At 50.8% G+C, this 22,709-nt stretch overlaps 2 protein-coding genes across 2 annotated transcripts; one reads left to right on the top strand and one right to left on the bottom strand.

Moving 5' to 3' along the window:
• Positions 1-6,772: 6,772 nt before the first annotated feature.
• LOC102463195 (olfactory receptor 14A16-like) lies at positions 6,773-8,603 on the bottom strand. Its single transcript, XM_075912229.2, has one exon. The coding sequence runs from the start codon at positions 8,579-8,581 to the stop codon at positions 7,646-7,648; it is 936 nt and encodes a 311-aa protein (XP_075768344.2). The 5' UTR covers positions 8,582-8,603; the 3' UTR covers positions 6,773-7,645.
• An 11,115-nt stretch (positions 8,604-19,718) lies between these two features.
• LOC142821312 (olfactory receptor 5AR1-like) lies at positions 19,719-20,663 on the top strand. The gene has a single exon (XM_075912187.1). It carries the CDS (start codon positions 19,719-19,721, stop codon positions 20,661-20,663), a length of 945 nt encoding a protein of 314 aa, XP_075768302.1.
• The last annotated feature ends 2,046 nt before the right edge of the window (positions 20,664-22,709 follow it).

Genomic DNA, 22,709 nt, shown 5'->3' with positions numbered 1-22,709 from the left:
CACAACCTCCCTGGGCAATTTATTCCAGGGTTTCACCACCCTGACTGGCAGGAAGTTTTTCCTAATGTTCAACCTAAATCAGTTGAAGCCCATTGCTCCTTGTCCTGTCCTCAGAGGCCAAAGAGAACAAGTTTTCTCCTTCCTCCTTGTAACACCCTTTTAAATACTTGAAAACGGCTGTCATGTCCCCTCTCAATCTTCTCCTTTCCAAACTAAACAAGCCCAATTCAGCCTTCCCTCCTCGCTCATGTTCTCCAGACCTTTCATCATTCTTGTTGCTTTTCTCCGGACCATCTCCAATTTCTCCACATCTTTCCTGAAATGCGGTGCCCAGAACTGGACACAATACTCCAACTGAGGCCTAACCAGTGCCGAGTAGAGCGGAAGAATGACTTCGTGTCTTGCTCACAACACACCTGTCAATGCAGCCCAGAATCATGTGTGGATTTAAAAAAAAAAAAATTTGTAACAGCATTGCACTGTTGACTCGTATTTAGCTTGTGGTCCACTCCGACACCTCGATCCCTTTTTGCAGGACTCCTTCCTATACAGTCACTTCCCATTCTCTGTGTGTGACAAGAGTGTAGCTGAGTTGGTTTAAGAGAACGTGTGTCTCCACCTGGCTTTCACTGCCTGTGCTACACAACAGGTCACAATTCTCACACAAAGAGAGGGGAAAGGTACTCATTCACATACACACACTCACCAAGCATTCGTTCACTTACAGGGATGGACACCAGCATGGGCACACACACACACGGAGCACACCTACACAATGCAAGCACTGCAGATACACACAGAGGCACCATGTTGAAATGTCCCACGTTGAAATGCATGCGCTCAAATACAGCCATACAAACCCACCGCACACACACATTTGCTCTCAAGCATAAGGCCACACACATATAAACCGCTCGGCGATTTGAACCCTCCAAGTCACACCTGGCCTTTAAACTACACACAAAATGTCTGGTTCTCTGACCCACACATCATGTCAAATCACAGATGTAGTATGAGCATTTCATTCTCCATTCAGAGTAGTTAACAGCATTGTAACAGTACTCATACCGACATAATTGCACCAACACAACCGCACCGATACAACCACACCGACACAACCATTCTACCACTTCCACATTGCTACATCCACAATGCCACAACCGCACAGACACATCTGCACCTGCCACAACCGCACCACCACATCTGCACCGACACAACCACACTGCCACTTCTGCATTGCCACATCTGCAATGCCACAACCGCACCGACACATCCGCAGCGCCACTTCTGCACCGACACATCCGAACCAACACAACCGCACCGCCACAACTGCACAATTAAATTCTCCCAGATACTGACAACTGAACAAAAGGGACATCACATAAGCATGCGCTCAAATACAGCTGTACAAACCACTCGGCTATTTGAACCCTCCAAGTCATACCTGGCCTTTAAACCACACACACACACACACACACACACACACACACACGCACGCACGCACGCACGCACGCGTCTGGTTCTCTGACCCACACATCATGTCAAATCGCAGATGTAGTATGAGCATTTCATTCTCCATTCAGAGTAGTTAACAGTATTGTAACGGTACTCATACCGACACATCCGCACTGCCACTTCCGCATTGCCATATCTGCAATGCCCCTGCCGCACCAACACAACTGCACCGCAACTTCTGCACTGCCACAACCACACTGACACATCCACACTGCCACTTCTGCATTGCCACATCTGCAATGCCACTGCCACACCAACACAACTGCACCGCAACTTCTGCACTGCCACAACCACACGGACACATCCACACTGCCACTTCTGCATTGCCACATCTGCAATGCCACTGCCACACCAACACAACTGCACCGCAACTTCTGCACTGCCACAACCACACTGACACATCCACACTGCCACTTCTGCATTGCCACATCTGCACTGCCACAACCACACTGACACAACTGTACTGCCGCTTCCACATTGCTACATCCGCATTGCCACACCCTCAATGCCACAGCCATACTGACACAACTGCAGCTGCCACAACCTCATCGACACTTGCGCACCGCCACAACTGCACCGGCACATCCGCACAACTAAATTCTCCCAGATACTGACATCTGAACCAAAGGGACATCACGGAAGCTTCCATCCTGACCCACAACCTCGGCTACCCCATTGCCCATTTCACCTGCTCCTTTCCCACCCCCATCCTCTGCTTCCCCTAGTGCCCTTTCCCCAGCTCGGGGGCTCCCGCCAACCCCATCACTCTCTCCACTTTCCCGAGGACGGGTCCTTGTCTTGTCATTCTGGGGGGTGGAAGGTCAGTGCAGAGTGACGAGTAACTGTCCCACTCCGCCCCCCTTGCACCCGGGCCCACTCCGTGCTGCTGCTGGCCTGTCGCTGTCCCTGGTGAGGAGCCCAGCCGAGGCGGATCGGCTCCACGTGACGACCCGGCGGCCAGGTGTTTGCGCTGGGGGGAGGGGAGGAGAACCACGGGTCTGGGGCCACGTCGGCTGCCCTGCACGTTTTGTGGCCCAGAAGGCACTTCGCTGTGTCCACAAACGGCGGCATCTGTGCCCCCCACCGACGTCAATCTGAAATGCTCCAGTGAAGCCGCTGAGACCCCCCACCCCGCCCAGTGCAAATAGGGACAGTGACGCTGCAGAGGTGGGCTGATCCTGGGCAGGGGATGTGAATGGACACAGCCCAGGGGACCTCAGGGGACTCTGATCCTGGGCGGGGGACGGGGCCAGGGGAAGGACACAGCTCAGGGGAGGTCAGTGGGGTCCGACCCTGGGGGGGATGGAGACAGCTCAGGGGACGTCAGTGGAGTACCACCCTTGCATTGGTGCCTGCGTCTCCCTTTGCATCTGAGTGTAACTTAGCCAAGGTACAGGCACTCGCACCTCGCCTATCGGCCCGGCACAGCCGGGCACCTCATCGTTCAGGCCAATCCCAGCGTCTCGGAGCTGCGGCCCAACACAAAATTCGCCAGCCATGTCCGACCACTGGCACCCCGCAGCTCAGCGCCGGGGCTGGGCTCCCATCGTGCAGCTCAACTGGCTTGTAGGCCAGCGCTGGCCCATCCATGCGCAAGCCCGCTCCGTCCCCATGTCCACGGCCGTGAAACCTGCCAACCCCTTGGTTTCGCTCTGCTGGGCCTGCCTGTCTGCCCCACACTCCCCATGGGGGATTGGCAGCTCAGGAAGAAGCAGTCAAGTTAGCAAACCCATCAGGGGCAGCCACTGCAGTGAGGAGCCAAAGGACTTCCAGGCGCCTCTTGGTCGCTTTATTATTGCAATGGCTCCATCCATGGGCCATCGGCTGCCAAGCGCCAGACACTCAGCTCTTCTCTAGAGTAGAATAGAACTGGAAGGGCTGTCGAGAGTCATCGAGTCCCGCCCCCGGCCTTCACAGCAGGACCAAGCACCATCTAGACCAGCCCTGACAGGTGTGTGTCCAACCTGCTCTTACATAACTCTGGGGATGGAGATTCCACAACCCCCCTGGGCAATTTATTCCAGTGTTTCCCCACCCTGACAAGCAGGAAGTTTTTCCTAATGTCCAACCTCAACTTCCCTTGCTGCAGTCTAAGCCCATTGCTTCTTGTCCTGTCCTCAGAGGCCAAGGAGAACAGTTTGTCTCCCTTTGCCTTGTAACACCTTTTTTAGATACCTGAAAACTGCTCTGTTCCCTCATACAAACACAGAGTTGGAAGAGCCCTCAGGAGTCACTGAGTCCAGCCCCCTGCCCAAGGCAGGACCAACCCCAACTCAACCACCCCAGCCAGGGCTTGGTCAAGCCAAGACTTAAAAACCTCTAGGGATGGAGATTCCATCCCCTCCCTAGGGAACCCAGCCCAGCGCTTCCCACCCGCCTAGGGAAATAGTTTTTCCTAATATCCAACCTAGACCTCCCCCACTGCAACTTGAGCCCATTGCTCCTCATTCTGCCACCTGCCCCACTGAGAACAGCCTCTCTGGAACCCCCCTTCAGGAAGTTGAAGGCTGCTCTCAAATCCCCCCTCATACTTCTTTTCTGCAGACAGAACAAGCCCAGATCCCTCAGTCTCTCCTCGTAGGTCATGTGCTCCAGCCCATTTTGGTCGCCCTCCACTGGACCCTCTCCAATGCGTCCACATCCTTTCTTTAGTGGGGGGCCCAGAACTGGACACAACACTCCAGATGTGGCCTCCCCAGTGCTGAATAAAAGGGAATAATCACTGCCCCAGATCTGCTGGCAATGCTCCTCTTAATGCCCCCCAATATGCCATTAGCCTTCTTGGCTACAAGGGCGCCCTGCTGACTCATCTCCAGCTTCTCATCCACTGTAACCCCCAGGTCCTTTTCTGCTGAAGTGCTGCTTAGCCAGTCGGTCCCCAGCCTGTAACAATACTTGGGATTCTTCCCTTGTTGACAAATCCTCAGATTTTTCTGCACTTGTCCGTGTTGAATCTCCTCAGATTTCTTTTGGCCCAACCCTCCAGCTTGTCTAGGTCACTCTGGACCCTATCCCCTCCCCCCAACTCCTGGATCCAAAAGCTGTGGTAAAAATGGCTTGGGAGCTATCAGGGTTGAAAATAAACTCTGAAAACGTAGCAATGAACACGGCCTTCCCAAGAGACTGCGCCAAAGAATTTGACTTGACCCTGCAAGACTTTTTGATTAGGAAAAACCAAAGCACCACGTAACCGCCTCTTTCCTTCTGGGGCTACTCAGGAGCAGGCCGCACACCCCCTTGCGCCCGGGTTAACATCAAAGGGGATCCCGAGTATCCCAGTGCGGGGTGCAGGATAGGCGGGGCCCCCTCTTCACACCCTTGCTCCTAAAGCAAGGCTGGGGCAACTTTTTTGGGTCCGGAGGCTGCTGACTCTCAGAAAAATCAGTCGGGGGCTGCACACAAGTGAGAAGTAAAACCTAACCAAACACACAAACAAAAAAGCCTTTTGCTGCCGTGGCCCCGACTGACCAGGAGAAAGCCGCTCCCCACGTTCCCCTCCCACGCCGGAGCCGAGGGGTCCCAGGCTAGTAGATTTTGTGGGCTCCAGCCCCAATGCTGTGGGGGGAGGGGGAGGCTTTGAGCATTAAGGGCCACATCCAGACAAGCCAGGGGCCACATTCAGCCCTAAGGTTCCCCACCCCTGTTCTAAAGGAATACACAATGGCGGGGCTTCCACCGGGCTGGCCCTGCGCACACTGACAGCTGTGCCTTGGGCGCCTCCGGGAAAAACCTTCTTCCCGTCATAATCCGGATCTGACTCCAAAACAACCTTCATCGAACTGAGTCAAGTAGAATCCACCTGCCTTGACTTACCCACTTCATGAAACAGGGTGGAACAGATCGAAAGTGAATAAAACCCGTTCACCGAGCACCCAGAACTAAAGGAAACTTCTCTCTCTGGCCTCCGTTTAGCCCAGAGTCCCAGCACATGTGTGTGTGTGCATGTGCATGCATGCTTGTGCGTGCGTGTGTTTGGTCCATGTGCGTGCATGTTTGTGTTCACATTTGTGTACACGATTGTGTGTGTGTGTTTGTGTGTGTGTGCGCGTGCATGTGAGTGTTTGTGCATGTGCGTGCAAGTTTGTGTGTGTGTGTGTGTGTGTGTTTGTGCATGTGCGTTCAAGTTTGTGTGTGTGTGTGTGTGTGTGTGTGTTTGTGCATGTGCATTCAAGTTTGTGTGTGTGTGTGTGCGCATGTGCGTGCAAGTTTGTGTGCATGTTTGTCTAGGTGTGTGTTTGTGTGTCCATCCAGGCAAAGCAACAACTGCCCAATCCCTCTGCCACTGGGGCAGGCCCCCCCAAACACCAGCAGCTCTGCTTCCCTGGGCAGCTCACTTGGCCGCTCGTCAGCCCCTGAGGCCGTCTGGCTTCTGGGCTCCGTCCCAGGCGGCACATCCCCAAAAAGCCCCAGGTACTCACCACACCTTCTCCGCAGGCTCGGCCCCGCCCCAGGCACCGCCCAGGCCTCTCCCGGCGAGATCCGAGCCACAGCAGGCTGCGGCTCCCAGCAGCAGCCCTGGCTCCACCCGGGCCGACTGGCTCCTCTCTCCAAAATGGAGCCTCCAGCTCCCACCCTGCACTGCCTGGGAGAGAGCAACAGTTTCCCTCCCTTTTCCCAAGGGCTCATGGGAGTTGTAGTCTCCAGGGCTAGACTGCAGCACCCAGGATCCTCCCAGTCAAAGTATGACATCAGCATGACACTCTGATGCAAAGAAAATCTTGTAAGCGACGTGCATTGAAACGGGCAAAGGACGCTTTCAAGTATGTAGGAATTTAAAAAGAGCTGGAGGAATTAAATGAAAATGAACTCATGTTGGAAATGAAGACTGCTTCCCATAAGGTGGTACTTTTGTGGAGGCGAGTTGCTGTAGGGAGGCCCGGCGTGATGAGAAACAGAATGCAGGAAATGCTATTAAAATTCAGCTGGAAACATAATAGACAGTTCTCAAGTGTGACTAAGTGTGGTGGATTCTTTTCCCTAATTTGGCTGATGATTACTATTATGCCGCACAATTTAAAGACATGATCAGCCAGGGAAGCAATAGACCAGCCAAACACTGGGTGAAAACTGGAACCCGGCTGGAATACAAATATAGCTGCTTAGCATAATCGGGGCGATGAAAAGAAATTTAAGACACCAATTTTTTTTTTAAATCATGCATTCATCCAGACAGCCTTCACAAATTCCAGATTTCTTTTCCATTTGTTGCCACTGAAGGCTCTAGATGGCCTATCGCATTATTATTATTCTAGGCAATTCCCAATTTCATCAGAATTATCATCAGAATTGGAACTCAGTCATTGTCAAACTCACAGTAACTCTTTTCCACCCTTTGTCATTATGGAAATTTTGGTTCTCTAAGAAAATAAAATCATCCAAGAGGTGATGACATTGACCCTCAAGATTCATGCCTCCTCCCCCCCGAAAATGGCACAGTTATCTAATCCTAGACAGTATGTCGACTCTATGCATTTATTTCAAAATAAGCGTTATTCCTTGTGAAATGAAGGTTTACTCTTTTGGAATGGGAAGTCCGTTATTTCGAAATATTTTCGGAATAACGCACTTGCTGGGTGGACGCTCGCCTTGTTATTTTGAAATAACTCTGGGGTATAGACCCGCCCATATCCCCCACCTTCCAAAAACCAATCCAGATATAGAAAAAGGAGGCAGATCCAACCAACAAATGAACTGAACATAAATACGAGAAAAGACGGCCATGCGAATCAGCCCGATCATTCATACCCCATGTAAAATGTTTACCTTAAAGTAGGAGGAGGGGCAGACAATTCATCATGTACACTAGGAATTCTTGTGTAGCTAATAATTCGACATGCACGGTGATAGTGGCAGTATAGATCCCTCAGTTGGATACATGTGTATAAGGAGACAGCTCTTCCATTCTTACTTTCATCAACCTAGCCCTAAAGAAAGTCCATTGTCTTGACTGGACACAGTCTGGATTTCGTCTATTGCTCAAAGAAGAGCCCACTCATTGTCCTCGCACAGACAATTACAAGACTGGCTGCTTATCTCTCTCAGGAAACTCTGGATAAAATCACAGACCAGTTGTTTCTCTCTCCCAAGAAACGCTGGATGAAATCCCAGCCAAGGGAGGAAGACAGACATTTCAATTCTTGGTCAGTAACCTCGACCTTGTGAGTTTCCGCAGGGCAACTTGGATCTCCTTGTTCCTCATGCTGTAGATAACCGGATTCAGCATGGGCGGCAGTACAGAATAGAGGACAGCTGCGGCAAGATCTGGGATAGATGTGGATCCAGAGCTGGGTTTTAGGTAGGTAAAGAACACGGTGGAAATGAACAAGGAGACCACAGTGAGGTGGGGGAGGCAGGTGGAGAAGGCTTTGCGCCGGCCCTGCTGCGAGGGGATTCTCAGCACAGCTCTGAAGATCAGAACATAGGATATAATTATAAAAACAAAGCAGCTAAAGACTAAGCAGGCACTAAAGACAATAACCCCATTTTCACTGACGTCGGAATCGGTGCAAGCCAGCTTGAGCAGCTGGGGGATTTCACAGAAGAACTGGGCCACCGCGTGGCTCCCACAGAAGGAGACGGCAAACGTGTTCCCGGTGTGCAGGGCAGAATAGAGAAGACCGCTTGCCCCCGCGCCGGCAGCCATGTGGACACAAGCTCCCCGGTTCATCACGCGCTCATAGTGCAGCGGTCGGCAGATGGCCACATACCGGTCGTAAGCCATGATGGTGAGCAAGGCAACATCCCCCGAGACGAAGAAGACAAAGAGAAAGACTTGGGCGACACATCCGGAATAAGAGATGGATCTGACATCCAGGAGGGAGTTGACCATGGATTTGGGGATGGTGACGGAGATGGAGCCGAGGTCTAGAAGGGACAGGTTCACCAGGAAGAAGTACATGGGGGTGTGGAGATGGTGGTCAATGGCGATGGCTGAGATGATGAGAAGATTCCCCAACAGAGCAACTAGGTAAAGCACCAGAAACACCACAAAGTGCAGAATCTGCAGCTCCCGAACATCGGAGAACCCCAAGAGAAGGAACTCGGTCACGATGCTTCCGTTGGACATTGTCTTCCTCAGCACATTCCAGCTGCCTGCGGAGGGAAAGAGAAGGCGAATGGATTAGAGGGACCAGAGGAAAGGGGCCCGATTCGCTCAGGAACATCCCACAACACAACAGCAATTATCACTTCCAGAGACTAGGGGCGGTCGGCGCTCCTGACCGCACATGAGCAGCTCTCTTAAGGTTTAGGGGGTTGCTGTCCCACCTGCCCCACGACAGGGCTTGATAAAATGCAGAATACAGGACAACCCCAATCCACCAGTTTGAGCCAAGATGGCTCCTCATCGCTATAAAAAGCTGGCTCCCCATCTGGGTGTGAAACTGAAATTCTCAAACGCTGACACAGCCAGCATCCCAGGAAAATGTAACCAACTCACCCAGTTGTCCTACGGGTAGAGCATCTGGAATGGGTCCTCCTTAATACCTCAGAATGCATGCTACCTGGCTACTCACTGACCTACGGCCCCCCCAGTCCCGTTTCCACTCCAGCTCCACTTTGGGATCTAAGAACAGAGGTCATACCTCCAGATCAGGGGAGTCCAACCTCTTTCGAAAGAAGGTGTTCTTCAATGTAAATAGGGCTTCCTCGAAAGAGAGCATCCAGACTCGCTGGGTGCTCTCTTTCGAAAAAGCAGATTGCTCTTTCGAAAGATCCGCCTGCAGTCTAGACATAGCCCTGGGGGGAACAGAAGTCTCAGAGTACTTCTGCTGAGACTTTGATATGTTAAAGAATAACAATCCACAACTGAACTGTCTAAGCATTCTGTATAAAGGATCCAAAACCCTGTAACTCAGGGCTGACTACTACGGCTGCCAGCCTGCATGCATGCATAATAAAGTTTTTCCTTCTAGATTTCTCTCCTGCTTCACTGATTTGATTTGACCTCCAGCCTCGGACCCTTCTGGGGGCTCTGTACCCCAGGGGAGCGAGATTTCCCCCTCACTATGCACCGAGTGAAGAAAAATTTCCTTTTGTTTGTTTTAAACCTGCTGCCTATTCATTTCATTCGCTGACCCTTCATTCTTACCTTGTGGGAATAAGTAAATAACTTATTCACTTTTTCCATTCCAGTTGTGATTTTATAGACCTCTCTCCTGTCCCTCTTAGTCTCCTCTTTTCTCCGCTGAAAAGTCCAACTCTTTTTAATCTCGTTTCATATGGGACTCGTTCCAAACCCCTCAGCATTATTGCTGGCCTTTTCTGAACCTTTTTCAATGCCAATAGATCTTTTTGGAGATGAGGTGACCACATTTCTATGCAGGATTCAAGATATGGGCGTCCCATGGATTTATATAGAGGCAGTAAGATATTCTCTGTCTTATTCTCGATTCCTTTTTTAATGATTCTTAACATTCTGTTTGCTTTTTTTGACTGCCGCTGCACACTGAGTGGATGTTTTCAGAGACCTCTCCACAATGACTCCTAGATCTCTTGAGTGATTGTAGCTTATCTGAACATGAGCTCCCACGGTGGCCGGCAGAGCTAACAGGAAGCAAGAAGAAGAGGATCTCAAGCAGAATAGAGAAGTTCTAGCATGGGACACGGGTGCTACCACAGCTAGAATGCTGTGTCCCGTTCTGGGATCCGCAGTGCAAGAAGGATGCTGGTAAATTGGGGCGGATTCAGACAGAAGCCGTCAGAATCAAAGAAGGATTCAAAAACATGCTACACAGTGTTACACACAAGGCGCTCAATATATTTCTGCTACTGAAGCGACAGTTAACAGTGGTTCTCAACCGAAAACACATTGTCATTGCACAAGGAATAAGGGATGGCTCGAAATAACTCTTTATTTCAAAATTTGGTGCCATGTAGGTGTGCCAAATTGCAAATAAGCTATTTTGAAATAAAATCAAAATAAGATATTCAATTTGCAAAGTGAAATTGCATATCATATTGAGAGTTTAGGGTGCAGCATAGATGCACCCCTATAGGGCAAGCCAGATGGCTTGGGCCGTGGGAACATTCACACACAACTGCTTAGGCCCTGAGAGACGGCTACAGAAATTCAGACTGGAATAAAAAGGGGTAAACTTGTAACAAGATACGTGTGAAACCTTTTCTGTGAAATCACCGTTGCTGGTTGGTCTGTGGTATTTTCCTCTGAAATCTAGATAAGCAAAGAGATCATAGGATTAACGAGACACTCATTTTTAGACAGGGTGAATTGCCCGCACCTTTGTCTATTGTTGAAAACAGGTTGGAAGTTTTGGGTTGGTTTTGAATGGAAATTAGTTGTTTAAAGAACTTTCTTTTTTAGGTATCTGCTCTTCTCAAAAACTCTGTGATGTTCTCCTGTAAACCTCATTACTCGGGAAGCAACCTTCCTTAAATACGACACCTTGAAATTGATCATTTTGGGTCATCCTACCCTAAAACAAAATTGGATTGGGGGATGAAAATGTTTAATTTTCTGCAGGCGATTTTTTAAAATTTTATTTCCTGGCTAGCTGTAGAGGAGAAATTTGATAGTAAAAACATAAAAGAATTCAGATTATATTACTTATCCCTGCTCTTAAATTCACCCTCGATATTAAGCCTGAAATATATTAGATTAAATTTGCAAACGTACGGTACCTGTCTCGGTGGCTATGTTCCCAGCATGTAATTCATTCCGTCGAGCCGCTGTAGGATTATTCTGAGACTGAATTAACCGGATTTTATTCGAACCTGTGGCTCTCTGCAAATGCACAGTGAGTCACTGGCTTTGAATGTCACAATCGGGGCTGCCGGAAAGGGATTTATCTATTTCTGTTGCCTGAGCCCTTGTGTGGCTCCCTCCCCGGAGCCCTGCACAACTTAGGAGCAGGGACACCAAGGGAAAAAAAAGTTCAACAATGTGTGAACTTGAAAGTGAAAAACGACCTTTCCAATGTTCAAGTCTTCCTGCTTTCGTGGCATGAGCTTACCTCATTCCAGCCCAGCTCCTATGCTGTCTGTTGGCCAGAATTACAAAGGCAATTAGCCACCTTGGGTATGTCTAGACTACATGCCTCTGCCGACAGAGGCATGTAAGATAGGCTACCCGACATAGTCAATGAAGCGGGGATTTAAAAATGGCCGCCGCACTATGCCGGCTCAGCTGATCATCGGCACAGCGCACGAGTCAAGACGCGGATCGGTCGACAGGGGAAGCCTTTGTCGACTGCTCCCTTATGCCTCGTGGAACGAGGTTTACAAACAGAAAGGGGGCCCGGCAGCCGTGTTTCTGAGTTGCGTGTGGAGTGACAGGCCAGATGTGGACCGCAGGCCGTATTTTGCCCAGGCCTGACCTATCACCATCTGTGGGTTCCTACAGTCTTTCAGTCCTGACCGCGGGGCTAGCTTTTTATTTTACGAGTTGTGGGCCTCTGTTGAATTTCAGAAAAAAAAAATATCAGCCTGGAATTTGCAAAACCCAGGCCTCATGGAAGCCGTATTCCCTTGAACAGCCCAGGTTAAAATAATAATAAGTATGGACCTAGGCAGCGGGGTGACACAGTTGCTGAGGCCCTGGGCAAGATGGGAGGGGTGGTGGCTCCATGCTCCTAGAGGAGGCGGGGCCTCAGATAGAAGGGGTAGGGCCTGGGGAAGGTACCCCCTTCGTCCCCACTTGTCGGCAGGCCGGGACATGGAGGGTGTCTCTAGACTACACCTCTCTATCAACAGAGAGATGTAGATTAGGCATGTCAAAATTGCTAATAAAGCCAGGATTTAAATATCCCATGCCTCATTAGCATAAACATGGCCGCCGCTTTTTTCGAAACTGAGGTTTTTTGGAAAAAACCCGGCAGTCTAGACGCGCAGCTGTCAAAAATAAAGCCGTTTTCGACAGATCCCATAAACCTCATTTTTTGAGGAATTAACATGGCCGCATCTTTATGCTAACGAGGTGTGGGATATTTAAATCCTGGTTTCATTAGCAATTTCAACGTGCTTGATTTGCATCACTCTGATGACAGAGGGATGCAGTCTAGACATAGCTGGAGAGAAAGTCAAGACACTTGGAGCTCCCGAGAAACAGGCCTGCATGTGTGGCTTGGGGCAGGTGCACATTACCACTTCCTTTGACGTAACGAGGATCAAGAGGGGAGCCCCCATGCTCCAGGGGGTGTAAGCAGCTCGGACTCCTAAAGCCCCTTCCCTACGGAAGCTACTCATGTTTCCAGACCATGCTTGCCGACCAAGCTGAGGGGAAACATGGCCACCTTCTTCACCTCCATGGGAATAATGGGATTTGTCTATGTGATGAAGGCCAGAAAAGGTTCAGAAAAGGGCAACAAAAATGATGAGGGGTTTGAAACGGGTCCCCTATGAAGAGAGATGAAAAGGACTGGGACTTTTCAGCTTAGAAAAGAGGAGACTAAGGGGGGATAGGAGAGAGGTCTGTAACATCATGACTGGGGCGGAAAAAGTGAATAAGGAAAAATTACGTACTTGTTCTCATAGCACAAGAACTAGGGGACACCAAATGAAATGAATAGGCAGCAGGTTTCAAACAAGCAAAAGGAACCAAAAAACAGGACCATGTAGCACTTTAAAGACTAACAAGATGGTTTATTAGGTGATGAGCTTTCGTGGGCCAGACCCACTTCCTCAGATCAAACAGGGGATCTGAGGAAGTGGGTCTAGCCCACGAAAGCTCATCATCTAATAAACCATCTTGTTAGTCTTTAAAGTGCTACATAGTCCTGTTTTTTGATTCAGCTGCACCAGACTAACATGGCTACATTTCTATCACTAAGCAAAAGGAAGTTTTTCTTCATGCAGCGCACAGTCAACCTGTGGAACTCCTTGCCAGAGGATGTGGTGAAGGCCAGGACTTGAACAGGGTTAAAAAAAGAGTGAGATAGATTCATGGAGATTAGGTCCATCGATGGCTATTAGCCAGGATGGGTAGGAATGGTGTCCCTTGCCCCTGTTTGTCTGGAGGTGGGTGATGGGAGAATTCCCTGTTGTGTTCCCTCCCTCTGGGGCATCTAGTATTGGCCATTGTTGGCAGACAGGATACTGGGTTGGATGGACCATTGACTGATGGACCCGTCTGGCTGCTGTCATGTTCTTAACACGCTGGTAGCTCCAGGGAACTGAGCAGGGGACTTGGGTAAGTTTCCATCTCCTAGGTGGGTTGCAGGTGGTCAAACATTCTTGGGCATCCCAAGAATCATCCCAGTTACTGACGCAACAGCAGTCACCTCTCCCTGCAAATGGTGCCTTCCATCGGGGACAGCTGGCTCCGAGGTGAGGTTTGTGGGATGGGGGAGGAACAGCTCCGTGGCGGGACGTGCCATCTTGCCCTGGTTGCTGGGTGGCTACTGGATAATGTCGGTGGGCTGAATGGCCAACCAAGTGGGAAGAGCTTAGAACGGCACAGGGCAACCACTCGAGGACTGTGAAGGGACCATGCCGAGGCTGTTGGCTGTGAAGGTTTGGCCTCCCTGGCCAACTCGTGTCCAGCACAGCTGAAACCCAGGAAGGCAAAAGCACCGAAGGACTGGAGGAGATTCGAAAGAGGCCCCCCTCAAGATCCACATTTGGCGGAACCAGACGGACATACCATCAGAGGAATTCCGAACAATTGGAAAGCTTCTCTCTTTTACCAGCCCAAAACAACCTATCACTTCACCTGCCTCGTCTCCCTCGTTTTCCCATTTCTGTTTTGGATGAACCCCCTCGTGGCCACAAAGACGCGATGCATTAAAAACTAATTTCTCCGCATCTTCCTTGAAACGTAGTGCCCAGAGCTAGACACAATCCTCCAGTTGAGACCTAACCGGTGCAGAGCAGAGTAGAAGAATGACTTCTCGTGTCTTGCTCACAACACTCCTGCGAATGCAGCCCAGAGTCATGTTGGCTTTTTTTGCAACAGTGTCACACGGTTGATTCATATTTAACTGTAACATTTCCAGTTTTAATGAACTCCCTCTTGTCACAAAGATAGTTTGTCCAAAAAAAATCAGCTTATGAGAAAGTTTAGTTTTGTTAAATGGGCTTGATTTAGGCCAGGTGAGGTTTTTCAGAGTTGCCTTATCTAGTTCCCATGGGTGTGTCTAGACTCCAGGGTTTTGATGACCCACGAGGACTTTGGTCGACAAAACTATACCTGCATCTACACTGCTGCTGGGTATTGTTGACGGCTGTAAACCTCATTCTGCAAGGAATAATGCGTTTTGTCGACAGAGTTCTGTTGACAGAAGAAGACATTGCATCTACACTGTCCTCTGCATCTTCATTGTCATGTCGACAAAGCAGCTTGCTTCTGTCAACAAAACTTCTGTCGACAAAAGCCTGTAGTCTAGATGTACCCCATTGATTTAATTGAAATAACATTGATTTTATCAGTCGACGATCTGACCCTATGAATTATGAATGGCCCTAAAACTTGGTTTATGGGGAAGCCAGGATTTCCAATTCTGCCTTGTGCCCTTCCACGCTGGAAATCACTGAAATTAAACCCCGGGCTTCGTCCAGACTGCCATGATTTTCCACAAATGCTTTTAACGGAAAACTTTTCCGTTAAAAGCATTTGCAGAAAAGAGTGTCTAGATTGGCATGGACGCTTTTCTGCAAAAACATTTTTTGCGGAAGAGTGTCTGTACCAATCTGGACGCAGTTTTGCGCAAGAAAGCCCCGATCGCCATTTTCACCGTCAGGGCTTATTGGCGCAAAACAGTTTTTAGCTGTCTACACTGGCCCTCTTGCGGAAAAACATTTCCAGAAAACGGCTTTTGCCCGAATGAGAACATCAAAGCATTTGCGCAAGCAGCACTGATTTCAGACAGTAGAACGTCAGTGCTTTTGCGCAAAATAAAGTGGCCAGTGTAGACAGCTGGCAAGTTTTTGCACAAAAGCAGATGCTTTTGCGGAAAAACTTGCCAGTCTAGACGCATCCCTGGCGTCTTCATTTACACCAGCTGAGGATGCAGGTGGAATTTTAAAGCATTTTCCTAAGTGCTCTGAAATCCCCCTGGTGAATCGTAGTGTCTTGGAAATTGCCATGTCTCCTTGGTGTCTCGCTTAGTCACGCGAGAGTCACTTAGAACAGGGGGTCCTGAAATGGGACAGACCTAAAGAGAGGAACTCAGAATGAGACCATGTGGTTCCTTTTGGCTCGACTCCTGGTCAGCTGTGGCTGTCTTTGCCCCAGGGTGCAGGTTGGAAGAGGCGGATTGATGCATGCAGGACTAGCCTGAGGCGATGTTTGCAGGCTCTCAACAAGGATTCCTGTGGGAGACAGCTCTGGAATAACTTGCCAGCCCCACGTCTCCGCTGCAGGGCTTGGTGGGGTGGGGGCAGAGAGATGGTTGCTTTCCAAAGCGCACATCAGGACAGAGCTCTGAAGAGCCCAGCAGTCAAGGACAATTCATGCCCTGAATGGGCGGCGGATTTCAAGCTGGAGTAGCAAATCGACTTCCTTCCACGAGAACACACGTCCCGGAAAGGATCGTCGCTCCATCTAGCCTGGTACGCCTTGCTCTCTCGTTGTCCCCTGCCCGCTTTTCCGTTCGGTCCCAGACCAGACCTATGGGCCAGCCAGTCCTGCAGCTCCCGATATCTTCTGCACCCTGATAGACCTACGGTCTGGCTACTGCAGCCCTTCCTCGGGCCCATGCCTGGATGTGGTGGGCAGCGGGTTCTCTGAGCCTGGGGCCCGCTCTGCAGCCGCAGAGGATGAGGTGGGGCGATGGTCAAGCTGGGAGGGAGACAGCTCAGGCCAGCAGGCTGGGACCAAGGGTAGCAGATTGAGATCAAGGGTGTACGTGTGTGGAGCAGGGATGAGATAACAGAGATGGAGGTGGGGATGGACGTGCAGAGGCGGGGCAGTGCTAGGGAACCCAGAACTGAGGGGCAGAGGGAGACTCATGGGAGCCCGGAGCCAAAAGCCCATCTCCCTTTCTCAGTCTCCCTCACGACAGCCTCTCCGTGCCCCGACACCCTTAAGGGGCAGGGAAGGGAGCATCGGCAGAAAGGGACCTGGGGCCGACAGTGGAGGAGAAGCTGGAGATGAGTCAACAGGGCGCCCTTGTAGCCAAAAAGGCTAATGGCGTATTAAGGTGCATTAGGAGGAGCGTTGCCAGCAGATCCAGAGAAGTGATTGTTCCCCTTTATTCAGCTCTGGGGAGGTCACCTCAGGGATATCGTGTCCAGTTCTGGGCCCCCTTCTACAAAAAGGACGTGGATGCATTGGAGAGAGTCCAGCGGAGGGCGACCAAAATGATTCAGGGGCTGGAGCACATGGCCTATGAGGAGAGACTGAGGGATTTGGTTTCTTTAGACTGCAGAAGAGAAGAGTGGGGGGGGGGGATTTGAGAGCAGCCTTCAACTTCCTGCAGGGGGGTTCCAAAGAGGCTGGCGAGAGGCTGTTCGCAGTGGGGGCAGAACGAGGAGCAATGGGCTCAAGTTGCATTGGGGGAGGTCTAGGGTGGAGATTAGGAAAAACTCTTTCCCTAGGCGGGTGGGGAAGCGCTGGGCTGGGTTCCCCAGGGAGGTGGTGGAATCTCCATCCCTAGGGGTGTTTCAGTCCCGGCTTGACCAAGCCCTGGCTGGGATGATTGAGTTGAGGTTGGTCCTGTTTTGGCCAGGAGTTTGGACACGATGACTCCTGTGGTCTCTGCCAGGCCTGGGATCCTGGAATCTGTTTTTTCCTCAAACCGCCCCTCCCAAGGCTGGGTAAAAATCCAGTATCCTACTCCCCTGCTCTAGACCACGAATCCACACTCCCTTTGAAATGCCACCCGCCCTGTTGTCGTTGGCACATCATCCTGCAGAGAGGCCGGCGGGTCACCTCGCAGATGTTTGGTTTTTATCTGGACTGATTCCGTGATAAATATCCCTTCAGACCCCAAGTCGTTCACCTCCCTCCACTGGGGCAACCACGCCGATATTTAGACTCATCTGGCAACTTGCACTGAAAAAAACCCGACCAACACTATTTAAAGGACTTCCTCTTCATCTGACCTTACCAAGCCTGCTCTGGGAAGAGGGGAGGCAAGTTAGAGAGGTCAGGGTGGGGGGGTCAGGACTCCTGGGTTCTTCCCCTGGTTGTGGGGGATAGTGGTTAGAACAGGGGGGCTGGGAGGTAGGCTCCTATGTCCCATCCGCAGACAGAGCCTGAGTCCCCTGCATCCGAGCAAAGCGGCCCATCTCCCTCGCGGCTCTGCTGTCTGTTCGCTCTCGGAAACCACTTCCTGGACAGGGAATTCCCTCCCAGTTGTATTTGTGGGAGCACTCCAGGGCAAGGGAGCAGCCTGATGACAAACTGTGCTTCCCCCTGCACCCCAGCAAACAAATGTTGCCAACGTGATTGAACTGGATTTTGTTCTTAGAACAGATCTAACTACTCACTCCCAAGACATCGAGGTGCCCGACTCCCCTTGTTGTCAGATGCCTCAACACCTTTGATATTAAAGCAGCTTGAAAATCTGGTCCTGGGTCACTGAGGCAGAACAAGAAATTCAGCACGGTTCTCCCGTACACCTGACCCTTACCAGTCTGACTGTGACATATTAATATTGATGCAATAAACGGGCAAAAAGGGCCAACCAAATCCAATCACTGTCCAATCTCTGGCAATGTCTACATTGAGGAGTTTTTCCGGGATACCCTGGAGAAATTCCACCGCGTCCAGGGACCATGTCTGCTCTTTGGACACTCTTTGCAGAAAAGCAGACACGCCCTTTCGAAAGCCCTGTAAACTTCGAAAAAGGGCTCTTGCAAAAGAGGACGTTTTTCTGAAATTTGTCCCCGTGCCAACAGGCCAAATTTCAGAAAAGCCTCTTCTGAAAAATACAGTCGGAAAAAGGTATGCAAATTGGGCTGCGCAATTTGCATACCTTTTTCCGGAAAAAAGAAGTGTAGTGTACATTCAGCCTCAAACACTATTAAACAAAGTCCCAAAGACGGGTCGTTTGATTCACTCCCTCTGGGTACCTGGCATTGGCCACTGTGGGCAGAGAGGACACTGGTCTGGATGGACCTTTGGTTTGTCCGAGTCTGGCCGTTCTTACATTCTTATGTCCTTTCAGTGGCCCCGGGGAGGAGCTAGTTCGAAATAATTTCGGAAGAGACGTTATTCCTCGTGAAATGAGGGTTTATTATTCCGGAAGAAGCAGCCTGTTTATTTTGAAAAGATTTCAAAATAATGGGCTTGCTGTGTGGATGCTCCTCTTGTTATCTGAAAATAATGTCAGTTATTTCGAAATAACACTGTAGTGTAGACGTGCCCTTGGGGAATAAGCATATTTGAAATAGGTATTTCAAACTAATTTCCTTGTGTAGCCATGCAGGCAGTGAAGGCTAGGCCTATAACAGAGTTTAAAGAGAAGCTAGATAATTTCATGGAGGTTAGGTCCATAAAAGGCTATTAGCCAGGGGATAAAATGGTGTCCTTGGCCTCTGTCTGTCAGAGGCTGGAGTTGGATGGCAGGAGACAAATCGCTTGATCATTGTCTTTGGTCCACCCCCCTGGGCCACCTGACAGTGGTCACTGTCGACAGACAGGGTACTGGGCTAGAAGGACCTTTGATCTGACTCAGTATGGCCGTTCTTATGATAACCTTTCTGCCAGAGAAAGGAGAAGCAGCCAAGCCGAGACGGGATGAAATTCTTGCCCTTGCTGCTGTCCGAGCCCTTTTCATCTCAGGTGGTGGTTGGGATTTATCTGGAGCTGTCCAAGGTAGCATGGTGATCCCTATGGCCTGGTTGGGTCAGGGTGTAGGGAGCCCTGGTGCAGGGTGAGAAATGTCTGAGAAACGTCCCCGGAAATGGTGGTAGCTCTGTTGGTGAACCTCATCCAGTCACCTCTGTTGGTTCTTCCTCCCTTCCATGCCATCCCGTACCTAGCTTGAAAGCCCATAAAAAGATGTACTGGGGGAATATCCCATTCCCTCATTATTTTATCCATGGTCACGCATAGCTTCTACCTGACACTTTTCTTTTTTAACTGGGATGATCTTACCATCGTGCCGCAGTTTTCCCAGGAGATGTTTTATGTTGGACCAACTCCCTCGTTTTTTCCCCCATTCAGACCTTCTCCACAGTTGATTTTTCATTGTTGGATGTTGTGATATTGTTTTAACGTGCATGCACTTTTTAGGGCTCAACATCAAGATAATTGTCTCGCTCCCAAACTCACACCACTGTCCTCCTTCTGCCCGCAGGGGATGGGCCTCCTGGAGCCGACAGAGAGTCAGAACAGCACTTCGGTGACCAAATTCATCCTCCTCGGCCTCTCCAGCAACCCAGAGGAGCAGCTGGTCCTCTTTGGGGTCTTCATGGCCATGTACATGGTGGCCCTGGTGGGCAACTTGCTCATCTTACTGCTGGTCGGTCTGGACTCCCGGCTCCACACACCCATGTACTTCTTCCTGGGGAATTTGTCTGTGGTGGACATTGGCTACATCAGCTCCACCGTGCCCAAGGTGCTGGTCAATTACCTGACGCAGGACCAGTCCATCTCTTGGGATGGCTGCCTCTGCCAGATGTTCTTCTTCATCTCCTTCGGTGGGATGGAGTGCCTGATTCTGGGGGTAATGGCCTACGACCGCTATGTGGCCATCTGCCACCCACTGCACTACGGCGTGGTCATGAGCAGGTGGCTGTGCGCCCTGCTGGCTGCAGCCGCCTGGGCCCTGGGCTTGGCCAACTCAATTGTGCACTCATCCCTGATATCCATCTTGTCCTTTTGTCGGAGCCACGTCCTCCACCACTTCTTCTGCCACATTCCCCCGCTCCTACAGCTCTCCTGCTCCGACACCTGGATCAACCAGATTGTTACCTTTATCTTTGGTGGTGCCCTCGTCTTATGCTCTTTGCTGGGCACCCTGGTGTCCTACGTGTCCATCGGGCGGGCCATCCTCCGGATCCGCACCCGGGTCGGACGCCTCAAGGCCTTCTCCACCTGCACCTCCCACCTGACTGTGGTCAGTCTCTACTTTGGCAGCATCCTCTTCACCTACCTCCGCCCCAACACCACCTACTCACAGGAGCAAGACCGGGTGCTGCCTGTGGTCTACGGCATCATCATTCCCATGCTCAACCCCATCATCTACAGCCTGCGGAACAAGGACGTGAAGGGGGCTCTCCGGAAAGCCCTGAGCAGGGGCTAGAGTGGTGAAGGTGAAGCACTGTCTTCTAATGGGTTAAGATCCAGGATTACTGGGTTCTGTGTGCATCTCAGGAAAAGGAGTGAGGTCTAGTGAATAGAGCAAGGCGATGTGATTTAAAACTTGCATGCTTCTGAGGGAAAGGCTCTATGTGCATGTACAGAAGAGTTTGGTATTCCAGTTACCCAAGTTTTCTTTCTTTTAGTCTACACACTGGCTACGTCTAGAATGGCATGATTTTCCGCAAATGCTTTTAACGGAAAAGTTTTCCGTTAAACGCACTTGCGGAAAAGAGCATCTAGATTGGCACGGATGCTTTTCCGCAAAAGCACTTTTTGTGGAAAAGTGTCTGTGCCAATCTGGACATGGTTTTGCACAAGAAAACCCGGATCACCATTTTCACCATTGGGCCTTTTTTGTGCAAAACAGTTTTTAGCTGTCTACACTGGCCCTCTTGCGCAAATACATTTCCAGAAAAGGGGTTTTGCCCAAATGGGAAAGTGAAAGCATTTGCGCAAGAAGCACTGATTTCAGACAATAGAACATCAGTGCTTTGTGTAGAAGCTGGCAAGTTTTTGCACAAAAGCAGGTGCTTTTGCGGAAAAACTTGCCAGTCTAGATGCAGCCCTGGCGTCTTCGTTTACACCAGCTGAGGATGCAGGTGGAATTTTAAAGCATTTTCCTAAGGTGCGCTGAAATCCCCCTGGTGAATCGTAGTGTCTTGGAAATTGCCATGTCTCCTTGGTGTCTCACTTAGTCATGTGAGAGTCACTTAGAACAGGGGGTCCTGAAATGGGACAGACCTAAAGAGAGGAACTCAGAATGGGACCATGTGGTTCCTTTTGGCTCGACTCCTGGTCAGCTGTGGCTCTCCTTGCCCCAGAGTGCAGGCTGGAAGAGGCGGATTGATGCATCCAGGACTAGCCGGAGGCGATGTTTGCAGGCTCTCAACAAGGATTCCCGTGGGAGACGGCTCGGGAATAACTTGCCAGCCCCACGTCTCCGCTGCAGGGCTTGGTGGGGTGGGGGCAGAGAGATGGTTGCTTTCCAAAGCGCACATCAGGACAGAGCTCTGAAGAGCCCAGCAGTCAAGGACAATTCATGCCCGGAATGGGCGGCGGATTTCAAGCTGGAGTAGCAAATCGACTTCCTTCCACGAGAACACACGTCCCGGAAAGGATCGTCGCTCCATCTAACCTGGTACGCCTTGCTCTCTCGTTGTCCCCTGCCCGCTTTTCCGTTCGGTCCCAGACCAGACCTATGGGCCAGCCAGTCCTGCAGCTCCCGATATCTTCTGCACCCTGATAGACCCACGGTGTGGCTACTGCAGCCCTTCCTTGGGCCCATGCCTGGATGTGGTGGGCAGCGGGTTCTCTGAGCCTGGTGCCCACTCTGCAGCCATGGAGGATGAGGTGGGGCGATGGTCAAGCTGGGAGGGAGACAGCTCAGGCCAGCAGGCTGAGACCAAGAGCAGATTGAGATCAAGAGTGTACGTGTGTGGAGCAGGGATGAGATAACACAGATGGAAGTGGGGATGGACGTGCAGAGGTAGGGCAGTGCCAGGGAACCCAGAACTGAGGGGCAGAGGGAGACTCATGGGAGCCCGGAGCCAAAAACCCATCTCCCTTTCTCAGTCTCCCTCACGACAGCCTCTCAGTGCCCCAACACCCTTAAGGGGCAGGGAAGGGAGCATCGGCAGAAAGGGACCTGGGGCCGACAGTGGAGGAGAAGCTGGAGATGAGTCAACAGGGCGCCCTTATAGCCAAGAACACTAATGGCATATTAGGGTGCATTAGGTGGAGCATTGCCAGCAGATCCAGAGAAGTGATTGTTCCCCTTTATTCCGCTCTGGGAAGGCCACATCTGGAGTATTGTGTCCAGTTCTGGGCCCCCCACTACAGAAAGGATGTGGGTGCATTGGAGAGGGTCCAGTGGAGGGTAATCAAAATGGTTCCGGGGTTGGAGCACATGACCTACGAGGAAAGGCTGAGGGATTTGGTTTGTTTAGTCTGCAGAAGAGAAGAGCGAGGGGGGATTTGAGAGCAGCCT

Source organism: Pelodiscus sinensis, chromosome 30, assembly GCF_052426305.1.
Source record: "Pelodiscus sinensis isolate ZL-2025 chromosome 30, ASM5242630v1, whole genome shotgun sequence".
NCBI classification, from domain to species: Eukaryota; Metazoa; Chordata; order Testudines; family Trionychidae; genus Pelodiscus; species Pelodiscus sinensis.
The sequence above is the reverse complement of the archived record's forward strand: the minus strand, read 5'-3'. Positions and strand labels throughout refer to the sequence as shown.